Source organism: Leuciscus leuciscus, assembly GCF_965113295.1.
Source record: "Leuciscus leuciscus genome assembly, chromosome: 2".
Lineage (NCBI taxonomy): Eukaryota > Metazoa > Chordata > Actinopteri > Cypriniformes > Leuciscidae > Leuciscus > Leuciscus leuciscus.
Genome location: NC_138726.1, coordinates 51,021,669 through 51,044,844, shown reverse-complemented (window position 1 = coordinate 51,044,844; position 23,176 = coordinate 51,021,669). Strand labels below are relative to the sequence as shown.

At 37.6% G+C, this 23,176-nt stretch overlaps 2 protein-coding genes across 4 annotated transcripts in view; both read left to right on the top strand.

Annotated features, from left to right (window-relative positions):
- Nucleotides 1-144: 144 nt before the first annotated feature.
- On the top strand, nt 145-5,257 carry msantd1 (Myb/SANT-like DNA-binding domain containing 1). Of its 2 annotated transcripts, none has more exons than XM_082161224.1 (3): nt 145-584; nt 2,878-3,156; nt 3,236-5,257. In XM_082161224.1, exons 1-3 carry the CDS (start codon nt 328-330, stop codon nt 3,522-3,524), a joined length of 825 nt encoding a protein of 274 aa, XP_082017350.1. In that variant the 5' UTR covers nt 145-327; the 3' UTR covers nt 3,525-5,257. The 2 variants fall into 2 exon arrangements, with proteins under 2 accessions (XP_082017350.1, XP_082017349.1); XM_082161223.1 differs by having other exon boundaries at nt 145-588; nt 2,882-3,156.
- Nucleotides 5,258-6,300: 1,043 nt separating this feature from the next.
- Nucleotides 6,301-23,176, top strand: part of rgs12a (regulator of G protein signaling 12a) — a 38,425-nt gene continuing 21,549 nt past the window's right edge. For both annotated transcript variants that reach the window (XM_082155547.1, XM_082155546.1), the window contains exons 1-3: nt 6,301-6,427; nt 7,401-9,314; nt 12,615-12,716. In XM_082155547.1, coding sequence (XP_082011673.1) covers nt 7,509-9,314; nt 12,615-12,716 — 1,908 coding nt within the window. In that variant the 5' untranslated portion in view covers nt 6,301-6,427; nt 7,401-7,508. The remainder of the gene's footprint in view (nt 6,428-7,400; nt 9,315-12,614; nt 12,717-23,176) is intronic.

Here is a 23,176-nt window from a genome sequence, read left to right as displayed (position 1 = left end):
GCAGAGTGACAGAGACAAAAGAGTAGAGGAGAAGGGGAAGGGTTTGGCTAGAAGAGGAGGGCCTTAGCAGACTGTTGCCAGGGTAACTTGACATCATGCTGACGAACTTCCCTCTTTAAAAGCTTTTAAAGCGATTGATCCAGCCCTCGAGGTTCCATTTTGAGGCCTCTTAACTAAGCATGGGGGGAAGGGCAGCAAAGGCCTGTCTCTAGCACACACAAGCACATGCTTGAGAAAGCAAAGTAAGGCCTGGAAAACAGACTGCACTGAGAGAGAACCAAGCTTAAATTCTAAACCTGAACGAAAGATATCTTATCTGTTCATAAAATGGCCTCCGAGGACCTCTGCTTTAGTTACACTGTGCCGGGCTCGAGCGAGAAGCACAGGAGGGCTCGTAACTGGACGGATTCCGAGATGAAAGCTCTTGTGTACATTTGGGAAGAGTATGTGGCAGAGCTAAAGAAGGCTAAGCGCAATGCTAAGATCTACGAGACAATGGCTAAGCAACTTTATGAATTAACTGGCGAACAGCGACACAGGGAGGAGATTAAGATGAAGATTACCAACATGACTTTCCAATTCAGGCAAGTAAATACACTCTATATATCTATCTATCTTATATATATATATATATATATATATATATATATATATATATATATATATATATATTTATATATATATATATATATATGTCAGTCAGTCAGTCTGTCTTTAAAAAGACTTTAAAAGACTTTTAAAAATTATTTTCAATAATCTGTTTACAAGTGTCTACTCTTACAACTTAGTAAGCTGTAGACATTTTAAATTTACTGTAAGATAAATGTCCAGGTAAATTTACTCTGGATAAACGCTCAGACTTCGCAAGTCTTTCAAAGTGAACGCCACTGGCTGCGAGGTTGGTTGCACGCGTTCGGCGCATGCGCACTACCTAGAGTTCACTCGCTCGTCTCTGCGCGGACTAAAAAATATCGGGCTTCAAACGAACAAAAGAGGACTGTGGTGATGACGAAAATTAGAGTCCGCCACAAGCAATATACTTTCGGTTTCTAGAAACCATGTACAAGTATTGCATGCTCAGTTAGATTAGAGAGATGTAATATATGATGCTGTTAATTTATATTTCATTCAGTTTATTAAGGGTTAGGAATAGTAATGACTTTTGACCATTTTGTGAGCTTCATTACTAGCCATTTAATACAGAATTCAACTATTATTGTACACTAAACAACTGGGTAAGTGTTTAAAACTGCATAATAGAGCTTTTAAAATGGTTAAGTTTAACCAATAGCCTCACAAATTCCCACCAATTATCTTCGCCTATATCTTTATCCAAACATCCAAGTTTAGTCCAGAATAGTGTAGTAATAACTGACTTAACATTTCTGATTCATTCTCTTAAGCTAATACACTTTTTAAGACAATATGAAGTAGCTTAAAGGCACAGTATGTAAGTTTCGCCGCTAGAGGTCGCTTATTCAAAATAATAACAAAGCCGTAGCTTGATGCTGTGAATGAGTGTAGAGAATGAGTGAATCATGGGAGTTGTTGTCTTCACCTCCACAAAACAATCTGATGGGATTCAGGCAGAAATCATGTTCATGGATGAGCTAATGTATTAAAGTTTTATTAACGTTACTGTGGTATGAAGCAGGGCGAGGCAAAGAGCCTGGGACATTTTGCGTTGCTGTTTTTATTATGCTTATATGCTTTTGTTTTATTGTTTATGTTTATTTTATGATTAAAGTTACATTTAACACCTCTTTCTACCCTGAACTTTGTTACATTTGATCACTTAAATTCACATTATTTTATTTCATTCTAATGAAACAGCTGCAAGTGCTGAATTGCTACTCATACAGTGGAATTGAAATAAAAATAATTTAAAAAAATAACGCAAAAAATATATAAAAAAAATTTATTAAAAAAAATAACGCAGTGCTGTTTTAGTCAAAACAATCAAACTAAAAATACATTTGTGTACATCAAAATACACAAATGTAAGCTCGATTGATATTAGAATATCATATTAATAAAAGCTGGATAACTTGTGTAGCTAAATGGAATGCAATTAATTTTAAACTATATTGTATGGTGAAGAAAATGTGTACTATTGCTACAAATGTTAGCCACGTGATAAAATAGTGTTGTCTCAGAGGCATGGTACAAACATGTTACTTGCAGTAAATTAAGAAAACAAGAGATTTAAACAATAAGACTAACTGTTTTGAGCTATAACAATGATTAGTTTTCTGTCGATAAAGGTTTCCAAACAGTTGCTCGCCGGTAATATATTAAAGTCTTTGTTTCCATGGTTTGTAAGGAAGTGAAACCAGATATCGAGGGTAAGGCGGATATGACGTCATTGACAGGCGACATATTGACACGGGCCGTTACACTGGTTAAAAAAGCTAATTTCTCTGGATTTAAACATTGTTGGAAACATTTGGGATAATATAAGTATACAAGTCAACATAATATACAACATTGTTTTAGTCGTTTTTGGATATATATATATATTTTTAAATCCTATATATTGTGCCTTTAAAGTCACCATGAAACCAAAATAAACAATTATTTATTTTTATGGAATATAGCAGTATTTATTATTATAACATCTCTTCTTTGATGGCGTTTACTAGAGCGAGACCAGGACAGCCACTCACATGTGATCAAAGCAATAGCAAACCACAACCTTTCAATCATCAAATAAATTCCCGATGGACAAAACCAAGTTCCGTCATACATTTTTTCCTGTTAAAGAAGCTGTTTCCCTCAGATATCTATGTCACAATATAGGGAAGAAAAGACTATCGCAACTTTTGTTTCGATTTTAAGTACTCTGCAAAACAATGGTTTAACATCCTTTTCTAACAGGAAGCTGAAGTACACAGCAAATGGTGGGAATGCTATACCTGATTGGCCGTACTACAAATCCATTGAGAGGATCTTGTCAAAGGTACCAGAGCATGCCCACATGAGCCCACCGAGCCTCTCGACGTCTGGCCCCTCCACCTCTCAAATCGAGTCTTCTGTGCCCCCATCAGCTCCGCCAAGTGGGTTTCTACCAGAGTACACTGGTTCCTCAGAGGAGAGAGACATCAATGATGAGGATGAAGTCCTAACAGACAACTCTGGAAGTTCTTTTGAAACAAGGTAACATGTTTGATCAGATCACAGATCCATTTCAGAATCATAATCATGGAGCTATAACTGCATGGCTGTCCATCTGCAGGTCACAACCACGTAAGAGGCGGAGGTTGTCAAATGTGTCACTGCGCCGAAAGAAGCTGCGTGTCATGGATGCAATGCTGCAGGAACAACGCAGGATAAGCCACGCCGTTGAGGAGGCATGTCACGAAGTTCGCCGCGTTATGCATCAGCAAAACTTCCTGCAGGTGCAGAGCCTCCAGCTTCAGGAGCGAATGATGAACCTCTTGGAGAAGATGATTCCTGCTCAGCCTGCCCCTTCCTGGCCCAACCCACCGGTCGCAAAGAGTTTAGGAACGCCCACGCCTGAGTGACAGGACCTCAGATACGGATTAAGGACCTTTATTTTTTGTCTTTGCCGAGGAGGCGTTGCTATGATAAGTATAAAAGCTATAACCAACTAGTTAGCGGTACATCTTAGACCTGTTTAAGCGCTGTTAAGTCTTCTACAATGAATATGTTATTCAGAAATGTTGACAGATGTAACCTACACAAGCAGATTTGTGAAGAAATTACTGTTAATCCACACCTTATTCAAACTATCTGAATCAAAATGTTCTCAAAATCTCACAAGATTAAAGTTGATTGTTATGTAATCAGTGCTTGAAGTGGAAAAAAGTGTGGGTACTCTCTTGTGCACTGGCTGGCTGTATAGCGGTTCTGGCTTATTTTGTTCCCTAGGTGAAATCAAACATAGAAACTGCTTTAAATGAACTACAAAAAAATGAGAAGAAAGCTGAAAAGCTCTGAAAGCTGCATGCGTGGGCGGTGCCCCATGCCGTCCCTCAGCGCATTGCCGCCCTATAGGTGGCTGTCTATTGGCTATGCCAGGATCTGCCACTGTGGCTGGCATATGCAAATAATCATCACATTTGAAATTTCTACAATAATCACCCAGACACTGATGCTTTGACTCCGAGTGGCAAAGTAATGGCAACATGTGAGAAGTTGGCCACATGCGACAACACAACGAAATGAATCCGCAACACAACGGAAAATGTACAACACAACGAAATAAAGCCGCAACACAACGAAAATGCTCCCGACCACTAGAGGGCTCTCAAAGCGCGGTAAAGTTAGTTTTCCTTTCCATTGTTCTATAGAGTCGGCAGTCTTAATATATCAATACCACGATTAGTTTTAACAGTATGTAACCATTGTATATATCGACATAAAATATTACTTCAAAATCACCTACATGAATTATATATACAAAGGTATACAATGGTTAGCTAAATACTGTTAAAACTATTTGTGGTGTTGATATATTTTTTAGACTGCTGAATCTAGAGAACAATGGCAAGGAAAACTAACTTTACCACGCTCCGAGAGCCCTCTAGTGGTCGGGAGCATTTCCGTTGTGTCGCGGCTTTATTTTGTTGTGTTGTGGATTCATTTCGTAGTGTTGTGGCTTAATTTAGTTGTGTTGTGAACTTATATTTGCTTTTTAAATTTCGTTGTGTTGTGCACTACTGGGCCACCGTAACTATCAGCCAGAAAATACACACAATCAAAAGGATTTCAGACCTCTTTTAAAGGGATAGTTCACCCTCAAATGAAAATTAAGTCGTACATTACTCGCCCTGGTGTTGTTCTAATGCTGTATGCCCTTCTTTCTTTTATGGACCACTAAAAGTAGAATACGGCATTAAAACAACACCAGGGTGAGTAATGTATGATTTAATTTTCATTTTAGGGTGAACTATCTCTTTAATGCATACTATAAGAGGACACAGTGTTTCAGTAAACTCCATGTCAAATATGGTAGACATATAACACCAAATGGTTGGTGATAATAGAAACTGGATAAGTTGACAAGGATTCAAAATGGAAGCTTAGTTTGTACTATTAAAGATTGATGTTACCATACACATTTACAGCTTCGCACAATTTAGCAAAATGTAACATGCTAGTAAATGTTACAGAATGCATTTGTTTTGGTATAGCAGTTTATATGCGTATCGGTCAAAAATATGACACTCATGTTTAGCTTAGATCTGTTCAAATATAGCCTACAAAAATCAAATAAAATTGCAATGAACATAAAATGACTTAAATACATTCATGTTTTTTTTTTTGTCAAAAATGTCTAGGTGGTCCAACCATTCAAAGATTGCGAAAAGGAAATTCTTGAAAAATGAATAAATGTTGGCTTTAGTAGTTTGGAATAAACATTCACACACACGCATTTTTATTATCTGCCAAATCAAAGTCAGAGTTTAGAGTAGCATACCATACACCTACAATTGCATTATCTTTACTTAAAAATTTGTACCTTTTTAAGAACCTGGCACATGCATTTTAAACTAGATTTTTTTTTTTAAACCTACTTTTTGAATCATCTAGGATGTCATTGTTTGTCGCTTTACCTTATACACTCCTAAAAGTGGCCAGATAGATTGAACCTGACTGGCACCCAAACATTATAATGGTTAATGCACCACCACATGCTCTTTAATTCATCTTCTTAATGTGAAGACAAGATAGATAATCCTTTCTGCTGTGCTCCAAATTGAGCATGTAACATTAGGTTATGCAAACGGAGAACAAAAATAAATTTCAACAACAACTCTCTTCTTCGTCTGTGATGAATTGACCTGTCAGGCGTTCATAAAAGGTCCCTGTTGATAAGAGGAAAGGCGTTAGTGCTTAGCGGCCTGGGTGTGGTGCCATGAATAGAAACCAACATTTAAAAAATGCACTGCAGCTGTAAACTTGTATTTTACGCGTCTATATGTCAAATGACAGTAGTTAAGGAAGATTTCATCGCCTGAATGCAACTTTGAGATCGCCGTTTGTAATCTTGCCATAGTTTACATGCAATAATAATGCTGTTTTTTATACTTTATATGTCAATGTATGCAGTTTAATACATGTACGTTCATTCCTACCGTCAAAATAATCGTATTAAGTGCACTCAGTGACCAGCACCCGTATACACTAGTAGACCGCAAACATTAAAGCATAATCATTAAAGCAAATACTGCATGGGTTTTCCAACTGCCAATGAGAGGGCCGTATATATTTGAATATCGAACATGATTGACGTGTCTGTTGACCAATGAGAGAGCTGATATCATTTCGCAAACGTTACGGTGCCATAGAGACAAGAGAATGACGCTTTGTATTCCCAACAATAGTGAATGGCAGTGGTTTAAGCACGTCGCGCGAACGGAGTTCCGAAATAAACGAAGACAAACATTGGTATTAAAAACAGGTAAGCGCCGGTGTAAACATTTGTTTTTAACAGATATGTGAACGGTAAGTGAAAGAGGTGCGCTTGAAACACAAGTTTGTTTACATGCAACAGTTACCGTGAATGAAAAGTGTTAGGCATGTTAAGTTACGTTACATCCGAGAGCTGTGTAGAATTAGATAACTTACTCTTGTAACTTTTATCTGTCTGTTCTTTTATCAAAGTGTCATTCACGTTTATCATTAACATGTTTCCAAATATTTTATTAAGTGTAATGATAAACGTGAATGACACTTTGATGAAAGAACAGACAGATACAATATATCAATAATATATTACTAGTCATATTTTTAATAACCTTTAAAACTTTTTGTTTAACGTTACTGAAGTAACAGTTAGTCCTGCATTGTGACATAAAGAAAAGAAAAACAATTTGTACAAATATTTGAACTATTATGTTTTATATAACATTGTTTATATAATAAAATATAATACTAACGTTACATATTTAAAAAATATTTGTAAATTATCATAAGTTACATAAAAACCTTGTATAGGTGCACACACATGCAGTCTCAATTTATACGAGTTGATAAACTGATGCTCAAAATGAAGAAACAGTTAATTTTCTCGTAGATAATAGTTTAAAATAATTGAATAGCAACACACACACACACACACACACACACACACACACACACACACACACACACACACACACACACACACACACACACACACACACACACACATATATATATATACTGTATGGCATAAATATCAAAGGTTTTTCACCTTTCATTAACTCTTTACAGTTTACACTCCCAATAATAGAATACAAGGAGACAGATGTATTAAAAATAGTCTCCCTTTAGGCCATGCTGTATTCTTGTTGTAAATAGGCCTATATTGTTGTACATATATATTGTGTTTCTAATAACTCTTCATTGACAAGTCTCATGTGTTCTAACCTCAGTCACATTACTCCCCACAGGTCTGACCCTTAGCAGTGCACCAAGATGATTGTTCATGGTTGGAATTGTATCTGAACGAAACTGATATACCTGTACAAAGTGCTAATATTGTGAATTCCATCACCGAAATGAGAGTTTTGAAGCCAGCTGAGACGACAATGAGACTTTTGGACCGTCCCACCAGCCCGGCGGTTCGCAGGGTGGAGATGGAGCGTGGCAGAGCTGGCTACGGATTTACAATTGCCGGCCAAGCACCATGTATTCTGCAAGGAATAATAAAAGGAAGTCCGGCGTACAGTGTCGGATTGCGACCTGGGGACCGCATCTTGCGTGTGAATGATACAGATGTGTCTGAGGCATCACATGAAGTTGTGGTGAAGCTAATCGGTACGTCATCACGGTCACTGTGTTTGCTGGTCACATCTGTTGGCAGGCCGCCCATGGCCTCCTGCTCCAGCGACGAGGAGCTGGGTTGTCAGAGTAAGAGTAAACTGCCATGGCTCAATCCTGGAAAAAAGGACCCCTTCTCTGCTAATCTCAACAGCATGGACATGCGGGAGCCAATGCTTCAGTCAGTTGGAAGTTTTGACACCGTCTTTGAGATTTCCGATCAGGGCACCGCCAATCAAGACAAGCAGAAAAAACAAAGACCTTTGTCTGAACCAGATATGTCTTATTGGTTGCAGCAGCATAGATCCAAAAGCCACACTGATAGTCTCTCACAGGACGACACATCTCGAGTCGTGAGCGAGGACTCTGTGTTTTCAGACCTTCAGAGTCAGAACGACTTTGTATCTGACTCGAGCATCCTAAACGTTTCAATGATTGTGGGATACATCAACTCCATGGAACTGGAGCTAGAAACGTCACAACCTGAGGAGGAGGCATTGCAAGCCATTCGTGAATGCATCAGTCAGATTGGTATTGAGCAGAAGACCCATTCATTGGTCATGATGAGGGTCAAATGCAACTGCATTCAGCTTTGTGATGACCGAGACGTCGTTCTGGCATCTTACCCAGCGGAGAACCTGGCACTTTGCATCATTTGCACGGAAGACAACAGGTTCTTTGGCCTTGTTTCGGTTGATTCAACCAAAAATATTGACGTTGTGACACAGACGAGCACCCTGAAGACACTATGCCATGTCTTTTTCATAGATCCAGAGCTTTACAACCACAAGGAGCACCAAAGTATCATGAGGCACTTTGGGATTCCCTGCACTCCAGATCCAGACACTCAAGGCTGTTTGGAGTTTCCTCAAACTCCGCACTCGATTTCACACTTCGTGTCCGTCCTCTATACTGACATGGGAGACTATATTGAAAAACTGAGAGTGAAACTCGACAGCGAAAATCCAGACGAAGGACAAAAAAACCCACGGAACAGCGGCAGCGACAGCGGGATCGGAATTGCTTCTCCAGAGGATAGAGACAGTCTCACTGGCCAGTGTAGCTTCACATCTCCAAACATTCCCAATCCACCACCGTATTATTCCCAGCACAGGAACAGCGCACTCCTCAAACCAGAGTGCAGGTGCCTTTTGTCTGAACCGCTAACAGGAGCTGCTCAACCTGCGACTCAATCAGGTGTCTCAGCCATGGTGGATGGTTCAGCTTTTACTCCTCTTCCTCTTAGTATGCAATCCAACTTGCCAACTAAACAGAGAACCAGTCAACGCAGACCGTCAATTGGCTTAAAAGCTCGCTGGCAGAAGTCTCGTCCTAACAGCATTGAATGCTTGTTGGATAGGGACAGCGATGAGCCCAAAAGTAAAAGTAGCACCCTGCCGCCTGCTATGGAACAAATTCCAACTCTCAGATACAAACCACTTGAAGATCTCAAACATCCTCAGAGAATGAACTTCACCTCAGAGCTTGAGCTGACGACCAGGTTCTTCAGTAGCGCAGCCAAGCAGAAGGACGGAGAAAACAAGGTCAGAAAGAAAATCTCTGATGACTTTATCTTTGAATTTGTTTTATTATTACACTGTATATAAAAACTAAAGTGTGATTTGCTAAAGTTTTCTAGGTCGTTGATAGGTGGTCGTTTAAAAGTAGCATAAACCTTAAGTATGAATGAATATTAAAGGGTTAGTTCACCCACAAATGAAAATTCTGTCAGTAATTACTCACCCTCATGTTGTTCCAACCGCGTAAGACCTTCGTTCATCTTCGGAACACAAATTAAGATATTTTTGATGAAATCTGAGTGCTGGGTCACTTCTCCATAGGCTGCTAGGTGGCCCAAACTTGCTGGCCCAGAAAAGTTATTAAAGAGATCGTTAATATAGTCCAAGTGACTACAGTGGTTCAATCTTAAGTATATCAAGCGACGAGAATACTTTTTGTACGCAAAAACAAACAAAAATAACGACTTTATTCCACTATTCATTTCCTTCTCTCTGGGCCTCGTAGTGTTTTTGCGCTGCGCGTCTGTGTTATACGTCATCATGCATCACACACATTACAAGCGTCGGCCAATAGTGAGCCTACGTGGTGACGTGTAACACAGACGCGCTGCGCAAAAACACTACGCGAACCAACTAGAGGTCCAGAGAGAAGGAAATTAATAGTGGAATAAAGTCGTTATTTTTGTTTGTTTTTGCGCACAAAAAGTATTCTCGTCGCTTGATATACTAAAGATTGAACCACTGTAGTCACTTGGACTATATTAACGATCTCTTTAATAACTTTTCTGGGCCAGCAAGTTTGGGCCACCTAGCAGCCTACGGAGAAGTGACCCAGCACTCAGATTTCATCAAAAATATCTTAATTTGTGTTCCGAAGATGAACGAAGGTCTTACGCGGTTGGAACAACATGAGGGTGAGTAATTACTGACAGAATTTTCATTTTTGGGTGAACTAACCCTTTAAAACTAGCATTAATCTTAAAGGGTTAGTTCACCCAAAAAATGAAACTTTTGTTATTAATTACTCACCCTCATGTTGTTACAAACCTTCGGAACACAAATGAAGATCTTTTTAATGAAATCTGAGCCTAAATTCAATCTCTTTCTTCATCATATAAAGCGATCGTGTCTCTTCATAAAATTTGGACTGAACCACTCAATTCATATGGATTAGTTTTACAATCTCTTTACGAGCTTTTTGAAGAGTCAAAATGGTCGTTGTGAAGCTGTCAATGGAGGGACAGAAAGCTCTCAGATTTCATCAAAAAGATCTTCATTTGTGTTCTGAAGATGATTGAATATCTAGTGTTTGGAACAACATGAGGGTGAGTAAGTAATGGTTGGGTGAACTATCCCTTTAAGTATTGTAATAGTGATACTTGTAAGCACTAAAATAACTTCACAATACAATACAACAATGTAATAATCTTTCTACTGATTGCCCACTATTGTTTTTGACTTTTCTACTAGTTTTTCTTCTCTCAAGTAGATCGTAGACAATCTTTGCTGTCTGCCCATCGGTCAGTCTTATGGCAGGTTTATTGACACCATGCTAAGTTAGAGGGCTTAATACAATGGTTCAAGGAACAGATGGTGCTGCAAGTAACAGGCACAGCAGATGGAGCTATTGGGTTGATTAGTGCAGTTCAATATGATTACTCCGGATGGATCAGCTTTAGCTTTATGGGAGTCACCTAGCAACAATTTGTCAGCCACGTAAAGGAACATAGGAAAATTATTTCCTTCCTTTCACTGAGATGATTTATTGCTGGGTCATCTGTCTCTCTCTGACATGTCCTTTCGATTTAATTTTAAAGCCTACAATTTAGTTGGAAATTTTTTAGATGGAACACAAGAGTATTAATATTTAAATTCAGCTAAACATTTGATTTGATAATTTACATAATAATTTTTTTTAACCAATTTTAATGTCTCTGGTGTTGCAGTAGTATAATAAATATTTTACTTTTATTTTGTGAAAGTAAATGAAAAATTTGTTTTTATTTAGAATTTTTAGTGGCGTTAACCTAAATGTTGTTTATGATAATAATTTTTTGGGAAAAATTCTTATTAGACTACAAATTATTTTTAAGTAATACAAATGATAAAAAGAGCATTGTAACCAATTGTAAATTAATATTATTTAATGCCACTTTATGGTAAGACACACATTAATGTTTACTGCTGGGCACTGACACAAATTTCACAATTCGATTCAATTTCGATTCACAAGCTTGCAATTCGATTTCAATTCAGTTCATTTAGATTCACTATCACTTAGGCTAATTATTAGACGCAAATTAATTTGTTACTTGGTAGAAGTTAGACAAATCAAAGAATCCTATAAATGCATTTTAATAATAATTTTTTTTTATTAAGGGCCTGTCAGGTACAGTACATAGCAAATTTCCTCTTGAAAAAAATATCTTCTAACTAATGCTATAAACTAGCCTTTAGAAGGAACTTTTACGTTTAAATTGTACATAAGAAAATGTTTATATTAACATTATAATGATACATTTTAATGACCTAATTATGTTTCCTAATTGTTTTTTTTGTTTGTTTTTTTCTAAATATAAACATTTGAATGGTGGCTGTCTTAGTGATGGATTGATGGATTTGAAGAACAGGTTACGTAAAAATACAATGAATATGCAATACAGTGCATACATTTAGTAAAATGCTCCTCTCTAGAATTCATTATTTCTAGCGAGTTTTGAATGGCTTTTCTAAGGTAAATGTAATGACGTGTCATGGTTTACAAGCTGTTTTATTGCCGTCTTTCGTCGCTTGAAACACTGATTGAGCGATTACATGAGATATAATGCAGATTTCAGTAAGTTGTACTGTATCATTCAAAATTCATTCTGATGTTCATTCATGTTTAATTTGTGCTGCAACTAGTAATAAAGCAGAAGAGATGATCTTGCTGATGATCTTTAACTTGCCAAACGTCAAAACTCAAAATGGTATTTATTGTTTGAATTTCGTAATAAAATTGACAGAATTTGACAGCTGAGACTTTCATATAATATTCGTTCCATATCAGAAATAACAAAACACAAAGCTTATTGTGATTAATTGGGGGGGAGGCGCTACAAAGCTTTGTTCATCAATTCATCATTCATCAAATGAAAACAGCATAGACTGAAAGATCTATTCATGACAATCGATATCAGTTCTTCAAAATGAGAATTGAGAATCGATTAAAATCAAGAAATCAATATATTTTTAACCCAGCCCTTGTAATGTTATTCACATTTGCATTTCACTTTTATGAAACACTGAATTGTAATTAACTCTGGTTAATGTTTGTCCTCTCAGGGATCTTTATTTTGGGCACTCACAAGGGGACGTTCCTCTGTTCGAAAACCAACAGGTCCAGCTAAACGTCTCAGTCTGGCTCATTCACTTAATGACCTTGAGGTAAGATTTAGCAGTTTATGCCTGCATCATACTGTAAAATCATAGTTTTGTATTTGCTGCTGTGCTGATGCATTAAAACAGAGATATAGGTGTGTCTAATTGTTTTGTTATCAGTACATAGGAAGGTCAGTCAGTCTGTATTATGTTCCAATCCTGTTTTCAATTCCTGCTTAAAAAAATAAATCTCTCTAAATACGTAGCCTTTGTAATGCTCTATTATTCTCAAGCACAATCATGTTTTTTCTGTTTTCAATAGACGAGGATAACCATGAAACTATTATAAACACTTGGCACACTGCATGACAGTGATGGTACCATTAGTATCCTCTCTCAAATGTAAAGAACCCTTTATATAGCTGGGCAGACTGAAATCACACATTACTTTGAGCTTCAACCCTCACTACATTATTATTATTATTATTGTTCACAAATTAAAAGATTCTGAAGTCATGCAACAGCTTTGTGTGATGAACAAAGCCTTTTAATTCTAATTCACTGAAGATCCCCTCTTCCCATCTGTCACTACCTTAATTTTAATATTTAATTTAAAGGCTACAGTGAAAAGCAAACATTTTAGGAATAACAAAATTTCAGTCTGTTTGTCAAATAAAGCTATCATATGGCCTTAGAAAACTAGGAAGAAATGCAGTGTGAAGTAATACACTACTGTTCAAAAGTTTGGTGTCGGTAAGATTTTTTAATGTCTTTGAAAGAAGTAAATGCTCATCAATGCTGCATTTACTTGAACAAAAATATTATTACAATTTAAAATAACTGGTTTCTGTTTAAATATATTTTTAAATGTAATTTATTCCTGTGATGCAAAGCTGAATTTTCAACATCATTTCTACAGTCTTCAGTGTCACATGATCTTTCAGAAATCATTCTAATATGCTTATTTTCTGCTCAAGAACCATTTCTTATTATTATCAATGTTGAAATCGGCTTAATATGCTTAATATTTAATAATGGCAAACCATTTTTTTTCCAGAATTCTTTGATGAATAGACAGTTCAAAAGAACGGCATTTATTTTAAATAATTGTTTAACATCATAACATATATTTACTGTCACTTTTGATAAATTTCATGCTTCCTTGTTGAATAAAAGCATTCTTTTCTTTTTTTTATCTTATTAACCCCAAAGTTTTTAACTTTACTAGGGTACAAGTCAAATGAACTATTTCTGTGGTGCCTTTTTGGTGTTTTTCTCATGTGTTTGTAGAAAACAACAACATACCAGTTTGGAATGACAAAAGGGTGAGCAAATGATGGCCATTTCTGGTTTTTGGGGGAACTGTTGCGAGGTTGAGTACTATGTACTCAGTAGACTGAGACTGATGAGTACATTTCATACCTTTAAATATTATTTTGTGCCCACTAATGGAGTCATGTGAATTTTAACCAGCAAATTTCTTGAGGTTTGAAGCTGGAATAGGTTTGTCACCTCTCCAAGTGTGGAATCTGAGAGGAGTAGGATTTCCCTTTGGCTTTTCCTGGAACTCGAGGCAGACTTTTTCACGGACCTAATGCCCCTCTGGTGGTCAGGCAGACTGGAAAGTGTGGTTATGAGAACATCAGTCACTGTGGTGCTCACCAGGAGAACAAGAGCGAGAGGGAGGGGATGTGAAATGGAGAGGCTTGTTTGGATGGAAAATGCTTGGTCTAAGCATGTTTTTTTGCTGCTAGATAACATCTAAATGAAAGGCCATTCAGTTCATTTCAGCAATGTACTCAGCAGTTTTGTGCTAAACTAAAGGAGCTGCAACAAACTCCTGTTTTTTTTTATGTCAGAAAATGTGGCTTTTACAGTGTTGAAATATCATAACAAGTGACCATATGATTGCATTTCATTTTTTTTCTCTTGTTCAATCTAATTTCACTCATTGATGGATTTTAACTTTGCTTCAGCAGTCTCTTCTGTACAAATTCAGTGTTTAATGCAACTCTCAGTCAGATCTGTACCTGATAACAGCAAAGAAGGAAGTACACCACAGTACACTTTAGAACACCAAGGAAGTCTGTTTTATGAAGTAAATGGGAGTTTGGATAGCGTCCACCCCTCAGACAGCATTTCTCTTAGCACTAATGCCTAAATTGGATTTCGGCAATCTCATAAGGTCATTACAAATCACACTGTTCGACATGGATCTAATAAACTTGGGTGTGTATGTAGACGGTATGATGATGACACCTATTGATTCGTAGGCTGCAAGTTAGTATAGAAGAATTAAACGTCATCAGCATGCGCTGGTGGTAAACAAATAAAGTAAGATGAATCGCACTTTGGCAATTGTGTTTTTTATGTGCACTGGAAAAAAAAGGAGCAAGCGAAAGAGGAGAATATGGACATGGTCATCATGGCTAGGGAAAAGAGGCCAACTTGGCATGCTAATTTTGCAAATGGAGCTTTAGGTAAGTAGTTTTAAGTTTGAGCGGCATGTTGCGTTGATCAATACGCCATTTCATGTTGCATTTTTATTGGTTAGTCAGTAGATGTAGGTCGTAGCAGCAAACACACTGTGAGATGATCATGCTAAGTTTCTGACACTCAGAAAATTATCAGAGGCTATCTTTGGGCGCGTGACAACGGCCGTCTCTGAACCTCTCTCACTGTACAATGTAGGACCAACGTTTAGGAGCAACGACCACAGAAATCACCACGATTGGTCATCTTCCGTCTTGGACAGCCCAAAAGCGTACAATGTGTACCGGGCATAAGACTGAGTCAGGCTCTTGATTAAGCTGTTGAGTATTTTGGCAGCTCTAGTCTTGATGCTGCTTCCAGTACACGACAGTTACTGTTACTGTTACTGCCTCTATTGACTGATAAAGTGTGTTGTAGAGTCTTGCACAAACAAAATGTTTGTGTTGTAGACCAATATGTGAAACTCTATCGCTATATGCTTTCCTGTAGCTCAAACTGTAGAGCATTGGCAATGCCAAGGTCATGGGTTCAATTCCCAGGGAAAGCAAACCACTAATAAGAATGTAAAAAAAAAATGTGTACCACCTTGAAATGCAATGTAAGCCGCTTTGGATACAAGCGTCTGTCAAATGCAAAAATGTAAATGTATTGCACACTACTTAGTAGTATAGAGCAGCAGTGGAGGATGGACTATGAAATGGTACCAGTTAGGACTTTATCATAAAAGCTATTATCAAATGCTACACAATTTGATGTTGTTGCTGTTGATAGTTTTATAGCACATGGTAGATTTATTTCCCAAGGAATTGGAATTTACAGCCGATTTACAACAGCTGAAAGTTTGTATCATATCTATGATGGTACATTTTTAATATTGCAGAAAATCCATCCAGTACTGATTTCTGGCAATTTCTCTTCCAAAAAGCTATTAACAGATAAATAGCTTAAAGAATATAGTTCCACCTATATGAGTGACTGATATAGGAACATTGTAGTTCCAGTGTTCCAATATTGAACCTTCCTTTCTTAAGTGAAACAGGATCATCTTTGCAGAGTCTTTATAATGTGAGACAGGGGTGTCTGATCCTGAGCCACTGTCCTGCAGAGTTCAGCTCCAACCCCATTTAAACACACCTGAACCAGCTAATTAATGTCTAACTACTAGGCATACTAGAAACTCAGCTGTTTTGAGGCAAGTTGGAGCTAAACTCTGCTGGACAGCTTTGTGTTGCATTTAAATGAGCAGTGGATTTCTAGTTCCTTGCTTTAGTAGCTTGCTTTGGGTGTGAGTGGATTGGGTGAGTAAATGTTGAAATGACTAATTATGTAATTTAATGTGTTTTGGGGAAAAATGTGAAACAGGAAATTTGTGTTCTGTTATGTGAGGATTTAGAAGAGTTTATGTTAGTTTTTGATGTTACAATTGTGCTGAATATTGAAGCTTGTGCTTAGGTTGAGGATGGGTATGTGAAAACATACTTTGTTGCTCAATTAATGCACTCATTACATTACATATTGTAAAAAGTGTAGTGTGTGCTATTGTTAGCTATTATATAAGTCTATGTGGGAAATTTTTTTCTTGATTTGTAGCTGACGCAACACTCTAAACAATATTTTTTTTTTATGTTGCGTGCCAGTTTTAAGGTACGTTTACTTGTGCTGTTGTTCGGTAAATGTTTCAAATCCAGTCATTTCAATAGGAATCCATGCAATTAGGAATTTCGCGTGAGGGTGAAAGATTCCCCCATGCAGATTTCGAAATGGGTTCACGTGGATTTGCCACATTGACCAACAGAAAGCTGCTGGTTTGAAAGTGAGTTCTGCATGAGCTGTGCTTCATTCATCTCTACACTTTTGATGATAGAGAGAACGACTTTTTTTGCCACATGATAAAACTTGCACCTTTACTGACACCTTTACTGACAGTTTAGAGAGTTGCGTCAGCGACCGCTGCAGATCCACTGATGGAATCGCAAAGGTTTGCGAAAGTGATGCTCAATAATGTATGTGACAAAGTTGAGAGTTCAAATTTAGAAACTTTTTCTTCAGCCCACTATTAACTAATGAGAATCTCAGAGAAGATTGTCTAGTTCTACTCTTAGTAATTCAATTCACTGTATTCCTGCTTGATTTTAAACTGACCTGACTCTTTTCACACCCACACAACTCACCTTGAACATTTCTGTCTGTCAAACACTTTATCCGAGCTTTCCCTATAGGTCATAAGAACTCTTAAGAAAACGTTATGCGAGTGAAAAAGACAACATGCCTCAAATCATAAACTTAAACATTTTGAGTTTCCTCTCAAATCACCATGACATCACAGTTGTTTTCGGTAGGTCTGAGAGAGTGAGGATTTATTGCTAGCGGAGTTAGTGGGAGGAGGAATCTGTCTGAAGCGCAGAGTGAAAGGAGACGGGAGGAGGGAAAAGGGACAGAGCGCAGAAGGGAAAGTCAGACAGTCTGAATGCAGGGATAGAGCTGGAACTCAGAAGATAGTCACATTCACTTCAGCTTCATCCTGTGAACTCACAGAGCGTGCGGCTGAATGGACATGCTTATTCACACTGGGTGTCTACAGGAGCCCTGAGGACTAATAATACTTACGAATGGAGCCAACATTGACTCTTCACTCTACTGTAAGTTCCCCTCCTGAAGTCACTGCATCTGTTTTGGATAAGACTCTATGCATACGGATTGTTCTATATATATATTTAGAATAGATATTTGTTTAGAAATTCATTCTCCAAAGTGTTTCATTTGTGCGTGTGGTCTCGCATCGGAATGTTTTGGTCAATGTGGAGTAAATCTTTATACTTCGTAAACTTTAAGTAAACCATACTTGAAACGCATGACATCAATGCAGGATTTCTCAGCTGGACTCAAACTTTCCTCTTGTTCCTCTGGGTTGGTCTTCTACACCGAAACTGTTATGTTCAATATAGCCTTAAGCGGTCTGTCAACACTTCTCTCCAAGTGTATTCACTTTCACACTCCTGTCTTTGCAAAACACATTGTGTAATACCTATGTAAAATACCATTGCTTTACTTGTTGTTCTTTCTTTAATTTTGATGTGTTTACTAGATATAACAATTATCCATGAGGTCACCATCATGACTTAACATTCAAAGATGTGCTCCCAGATAAGGCAAAACATGTCCTATCTTTTGACACAAGTCTGCACTTGGTATTCATTCTTCTTGGATGATTTGCCAATATTTGTCCTTATTCCATGTGGTTTGACAGTTGCATTTCTGATTCTTTGAGCAAAGGCCACCTGTTCTGCTAAAGGGCGATGTTTTCTTTCTCTAGATGCGTGTCCTCCCTGTGCTCCCAGGTCTGGTAACCCAAAACCACAGGCGATGTGATTATTCCTCTGTCCAACAGAAATGTTTCCTTTGACCTGATTTTGCTTAAAAGGGCCGTTCACGCCAAGGATGAAAACTATAAAGATAACTCCGTGATAATTAAATGCATTTTAATTTAGATCAAGTCAAGTGGTTTTTATTGTCATCTCCTTCCTGTGTGGAAGGGGAAGAAATAAAAAGCAGTTGGTCTATATATACAAGACATGACATTACAAGTTGGATTGTGTTTGTTAATATATTAATAATAATTTATTTACTAATTAAAGTCATCCTGTGGAGCTTTTGGAAGTTTAATGAGACCGCCTAGTGGGAACCACTGCTCAGATAGCCTATGCGATGAATAAATAGTGTGTTTAGGCACGTGCATGGAAAAAATGATTATTTTCTGTGTGAGATGAACGCCAAGGCCAGCACCCTGCTCACCTCCATCTGCATTCACTGTGTCCACCTGCTGCTCTACAGACTTCTCCTTCACCCTGGTGCATCTGACAATAACACCGTCTACACAGAGAATGTCCATAGTTGCATGTCCGGTGTAGACAGGGTGTAACACAATAAATAACCGCATGAAAGCTTTTGAGGAGTGTCTGGCTCAAATGGACATGCACCATTGTTGCTCATTAGTGACTAATTGTTTTAAGACATTGAGTTATTCAGATGAAAGAAGCTCTGCTCTGGTTCTGGTTAAAGGTTTGGTTTTGTTTGATGTGGGTTGAACACAGATTTTCTTATGCTTGCCTTGCATTTCTTTTTTTGTTTTGGACGCAGCCAGGGGGCTAATTTTCTCTCTTTAGCTCAGCTCTGTTTTTCCGGTTTGAGCCATTTAGCAGTAATTTACAGCAGCTTATTACCCCTCATTATTAACCTTTTCAAATCAGCACTTTATAAAAGTAACCTTACAGCTGCCTCTGCTGACATGGACCATGGATATAAGTTATTCAGTTTTTTAATATCCACTCAAAACTAGTAAGCTGCCTTCGTACATTGCTGCATAGCTCCCCTGTAAGACAGCAAAAAAACAAAACAAAACATTAATTTAATGTTTAAAAATATATATCTTTTTATTTGATTGAAATTTCAGTTGGATTGATCTTAGAAGCCAGCATACTTAAAATGCTGTCTAGATAGGCAGCTCACTAGGTTTTGGTCTTGCGCTTGTAGTGCTTTAAAAACCCAGAGACCAAATGACTTATATATAAAAACCTGTAATGTAAATCAAGATCTTATTCAGTCCCTGTGCAGCAAAAAAAAAAAGTGAAGAACCTCCATATGTTCCTTGAACTCTTTCATTTATTCCCATGCCTGCCTCGGTCATATAACAGGTTGTCTCCTTCCAATACTCCACGAGTGCTTTGAAAGCAGTTGGTGGGTATACACTTGGTCACAGGGAACTATATTTGTCAGGAAAGAGATCTTCCCGCATATAATTATGAGTGTTAGGTTTCAGTTTGAAAGACCGCTGGTTCGGTACAAAGAGAGGGAGGAAGGAGAGAACGTTTGAAAGTGTTTTTGGGTGGGGTCATGGGGTTAAGCTTAGATGATGATGGATGCTTTTCCTCCAGGACTTTACGCTCACACAAAGGAGTGGAGAGATGTTTATCCTGTGCAAATCACAGATGCAAATGTGGCACTGTGTAAATATTTTCAGATTTGAAAGAAACAGTTTGTGTCTTACTGATGCGATCTGACTGGGTTTTTCTACAAAAACTGGTTTCGAAACTTTAACACCATTCACACAGCCAATAGTAGATGACGCATAAAAGCATCAATAGAAAGGAGAAGGATGCTGTAACTATAGATCTCAGCTTAGATATTGTACTGTACTGTATTGTAGTGCTTTGTTTTGTTGGATGTTCTGTCCAGAGGCCAAACATTCCTCCGGTTGTGACCTCTTAAGTGAATGTGATATTATTTACACATGGAGACGATCCAGTCATTGTTCCTCGTAAGATCCAGGTCAGTGTGATTTTGTGCATTTTGTCCTGATGATTACAAGGACGGTCTTCCACAGGCAATGTATTCAAAGTCAGCGGTTAAAATATTGCTGTGGTTCGTTTTATGGTTGGGAAGAGAATACATGGCCTTGGTAAACGATATTTTGTGGTTTCCATTTTGCGTCTGGTTTTGATTTTCATTCTTCTCTGTAATCATGTTGTTTCATTGAGATGTCACTGCTTCTGATTAGGTGAATGGCAAACCATAGTGTTTTTTCTTTATTTTAAATGTTCTGGACTTATAAATCAATGAATACTGGCAGCTAGTATAATGAACACTTGAAGTAGACACATTTTGAGCAAACCATCTTATCAGGCTTTCCCTTCCTCTGTAGGGATCAAAGGAAGTCTCCTCTGAGGTCTCTGATGTTATTTTCAGGCAGTTTATTGTCTGCCAGAGATAAAGCGGAAGAGATTTGTTTTTCCTCCATGAAAATGAGTCTACAATTCAGAATAGAATTTGCTCTGGGCCACAGCTTCAACTAAACTTAAAAATAATTTCAGCTGAAGTAGGAGTGTGTTCATCTGTCAGTTTATAAAGTCAGATCAAGCCCGCTCACCCAACAGAACGGATACTTCCTTAATCTGGAGCCACTGACTGAGAATAAGCGGAAACTAATATTGTAAATCTACAGCCCTCTTTATCTCTCCCTCATACATACACACCCAACCCGCGTACACACATTCATGAGCTCACAGTGTATTCTCACTCAGAAACGTACACACCAGCCCAGCCTATATAGGGCTGGCAAACTCTATTTTTTCCTACCGCAGAATCCCCAAATACAGTTGAGAGTTGGTTTGAAACCAAAATGAAAAAGAAAAATAGCATATAATATAATCACCCTTCCCTGGCAGCTTCAGTCCCACCCATCATGCCCAGTGCTAAGAGAAATGAAAATGTCTAAATTTATCCATAAGCACTTCTTTAAATAATCACAAATTGAATATGCTGCATTTCATCAAAAGGACTGCTGATGAAAATGTTCATTGACCAAGATTTAATCAAAGATAATGAAGACAATATGCAAAAAAGGCAATAGGGGCTTTCTCACCGTGTAGTAAGCCACCAGGGCAGTTCCCTGAGAACTAAAAATTCCCCTAGGCCCATTTTCGTGGTTGAATTCTCACCACCAGTAGGAACTGAGAAGTGACGTAAGCCGTCTGTCAGTGACGTCATGTGAGCGTGGCATTCAACAATGTCAACAACTTCGTAGCGTAAAGGTTGAGAAGGGCTTCGGCTTGTATAAGTATATGTAAACTGTGTGTTTACACGGTGCTGGTGTTTCGTATGGCATGTGTTCCATGCGGCCAATCAACGTACACTTACATCACTGTTAGTTCCTATTGTGCTGGGTTAGACCCACCTCTGAAGTAAGAGCTAATTTAGTCCCCCTAAAAGGCATTTCTATAACTAAAGTCTTGCAGTTCTCTAGTTATAGGAACTATGAAAGCGTTCCTATAAAAGGAAAACCCCTAGTGATATATCTCACAAATACATGGTGCATTTGAATGAATTTTTTCTACATTTTTCTTCTTAAACATGACATTGTTTTTTTTAAAATATATATATTTGTTTTTCACGTTTTCATCATGTTTTAATAAAAATAGTAGCCTGTTTGCTTTATTTCAGAAACTTACAATTTAACAATATTTTGTTTATTTATAGTGAAACATTTTTATGTTTGATATATTTCTAAATTGTTAAATACTCATTTTTATAATTTTTTATTTTTCATTATTATTTATTATTTTGATAATTGTTATCACTTACTTTTAATTTTATAAACAAAAAGTTAACAAATATTTTAGTCAATAGTACAATGGACCGAAATTAATGATCAAATAACGAAATATTGACTTATTTTAAGGGACATTCTTTGTTTAAAGGAACACTCCACCGTTTTTTGAAATAGGGCTTATTCACCTTCTTTCCCACATTTAGATAGGTGGGCAAATGCATTTTTGTCTCAGTGCATGCATTGTTTTAGTTTGACAGGGTCGGCGTGAGCTTAGCTTAGCATAATGAATGGAATCCTTTGTTGCCAGATAGCATGTCCTGAATAAAAGTAAAAAAATAAAAAAAAACCCTACCTAATTACTTCTTGTGGTCTGCGTATTCACAACAAGTACAAATAGTGATGCAGATTAACACTAGGCGATTTCCAAGGCAGATATTGACTTATATATTAAGGACTATATTAGGGGGAAGCACAGGCGAAGCACTGCTACTTGGGCGTGATATCTCTGCGCCCAAGTAGCAGTGCTTCGCCTGTGCTTCCCCCTAATATAGTCCCAAGTCAAAATCTGCATAGGAAATCGCCTAGTGTTAATCTGCACCGCTATTTGTACTCGTTGTGAATACGCAGGCCACAAGAAGTAATTAGGTGTTTTTTTTTAACTTTTTTTTACTTTTACTCAGGACATGCTAGCTGGCAACAAAGGATTCCATTCATTATGCTAAGCTAAGCTAGCGCCAACCCTGTCAAACTAAAACAATGCATGCACTGAGACAAAAATGCATTTGCCCACCTATCTAAATGTAGGAAAGAGGGTGAATAAGCCCTATTTCAAAAAACGGTGGAGTGTTTCTTTAAAGGATAAAAAAACTAAAATAAAAAAAAAACTCACTAAACCAAAAAAAAAAACCTCTGCAAAAATGAAGACAGG

What these genes read in the sequence shown, in the direction of transcription:
- msantd1 (XM_082161224.1), top strand. Translation starts at nt 328, where the DNA reads ATGGCCTCCGAGGACCTCTGCTTTAGTTACACTGTGCCGGGCTCGAGC. An exon ending in AACATGACTTTCCAATTCAG is followed by an intron (nt 585 to 2,877) that starts GCAAGTAAATAC and finishes CTTTTCTAACAG; the next exon opens with GAAGCTGAAGTACACAGCAA. An exon ending in GGAAGTTCTTTTGAAACAAG is followed by an intron (nt 3,157 to 3,235) that starts GTAACATGTTTG and finishes GTCCATCTGCAG; the next exon opens with GTCACAACCACGTAAGAGGC.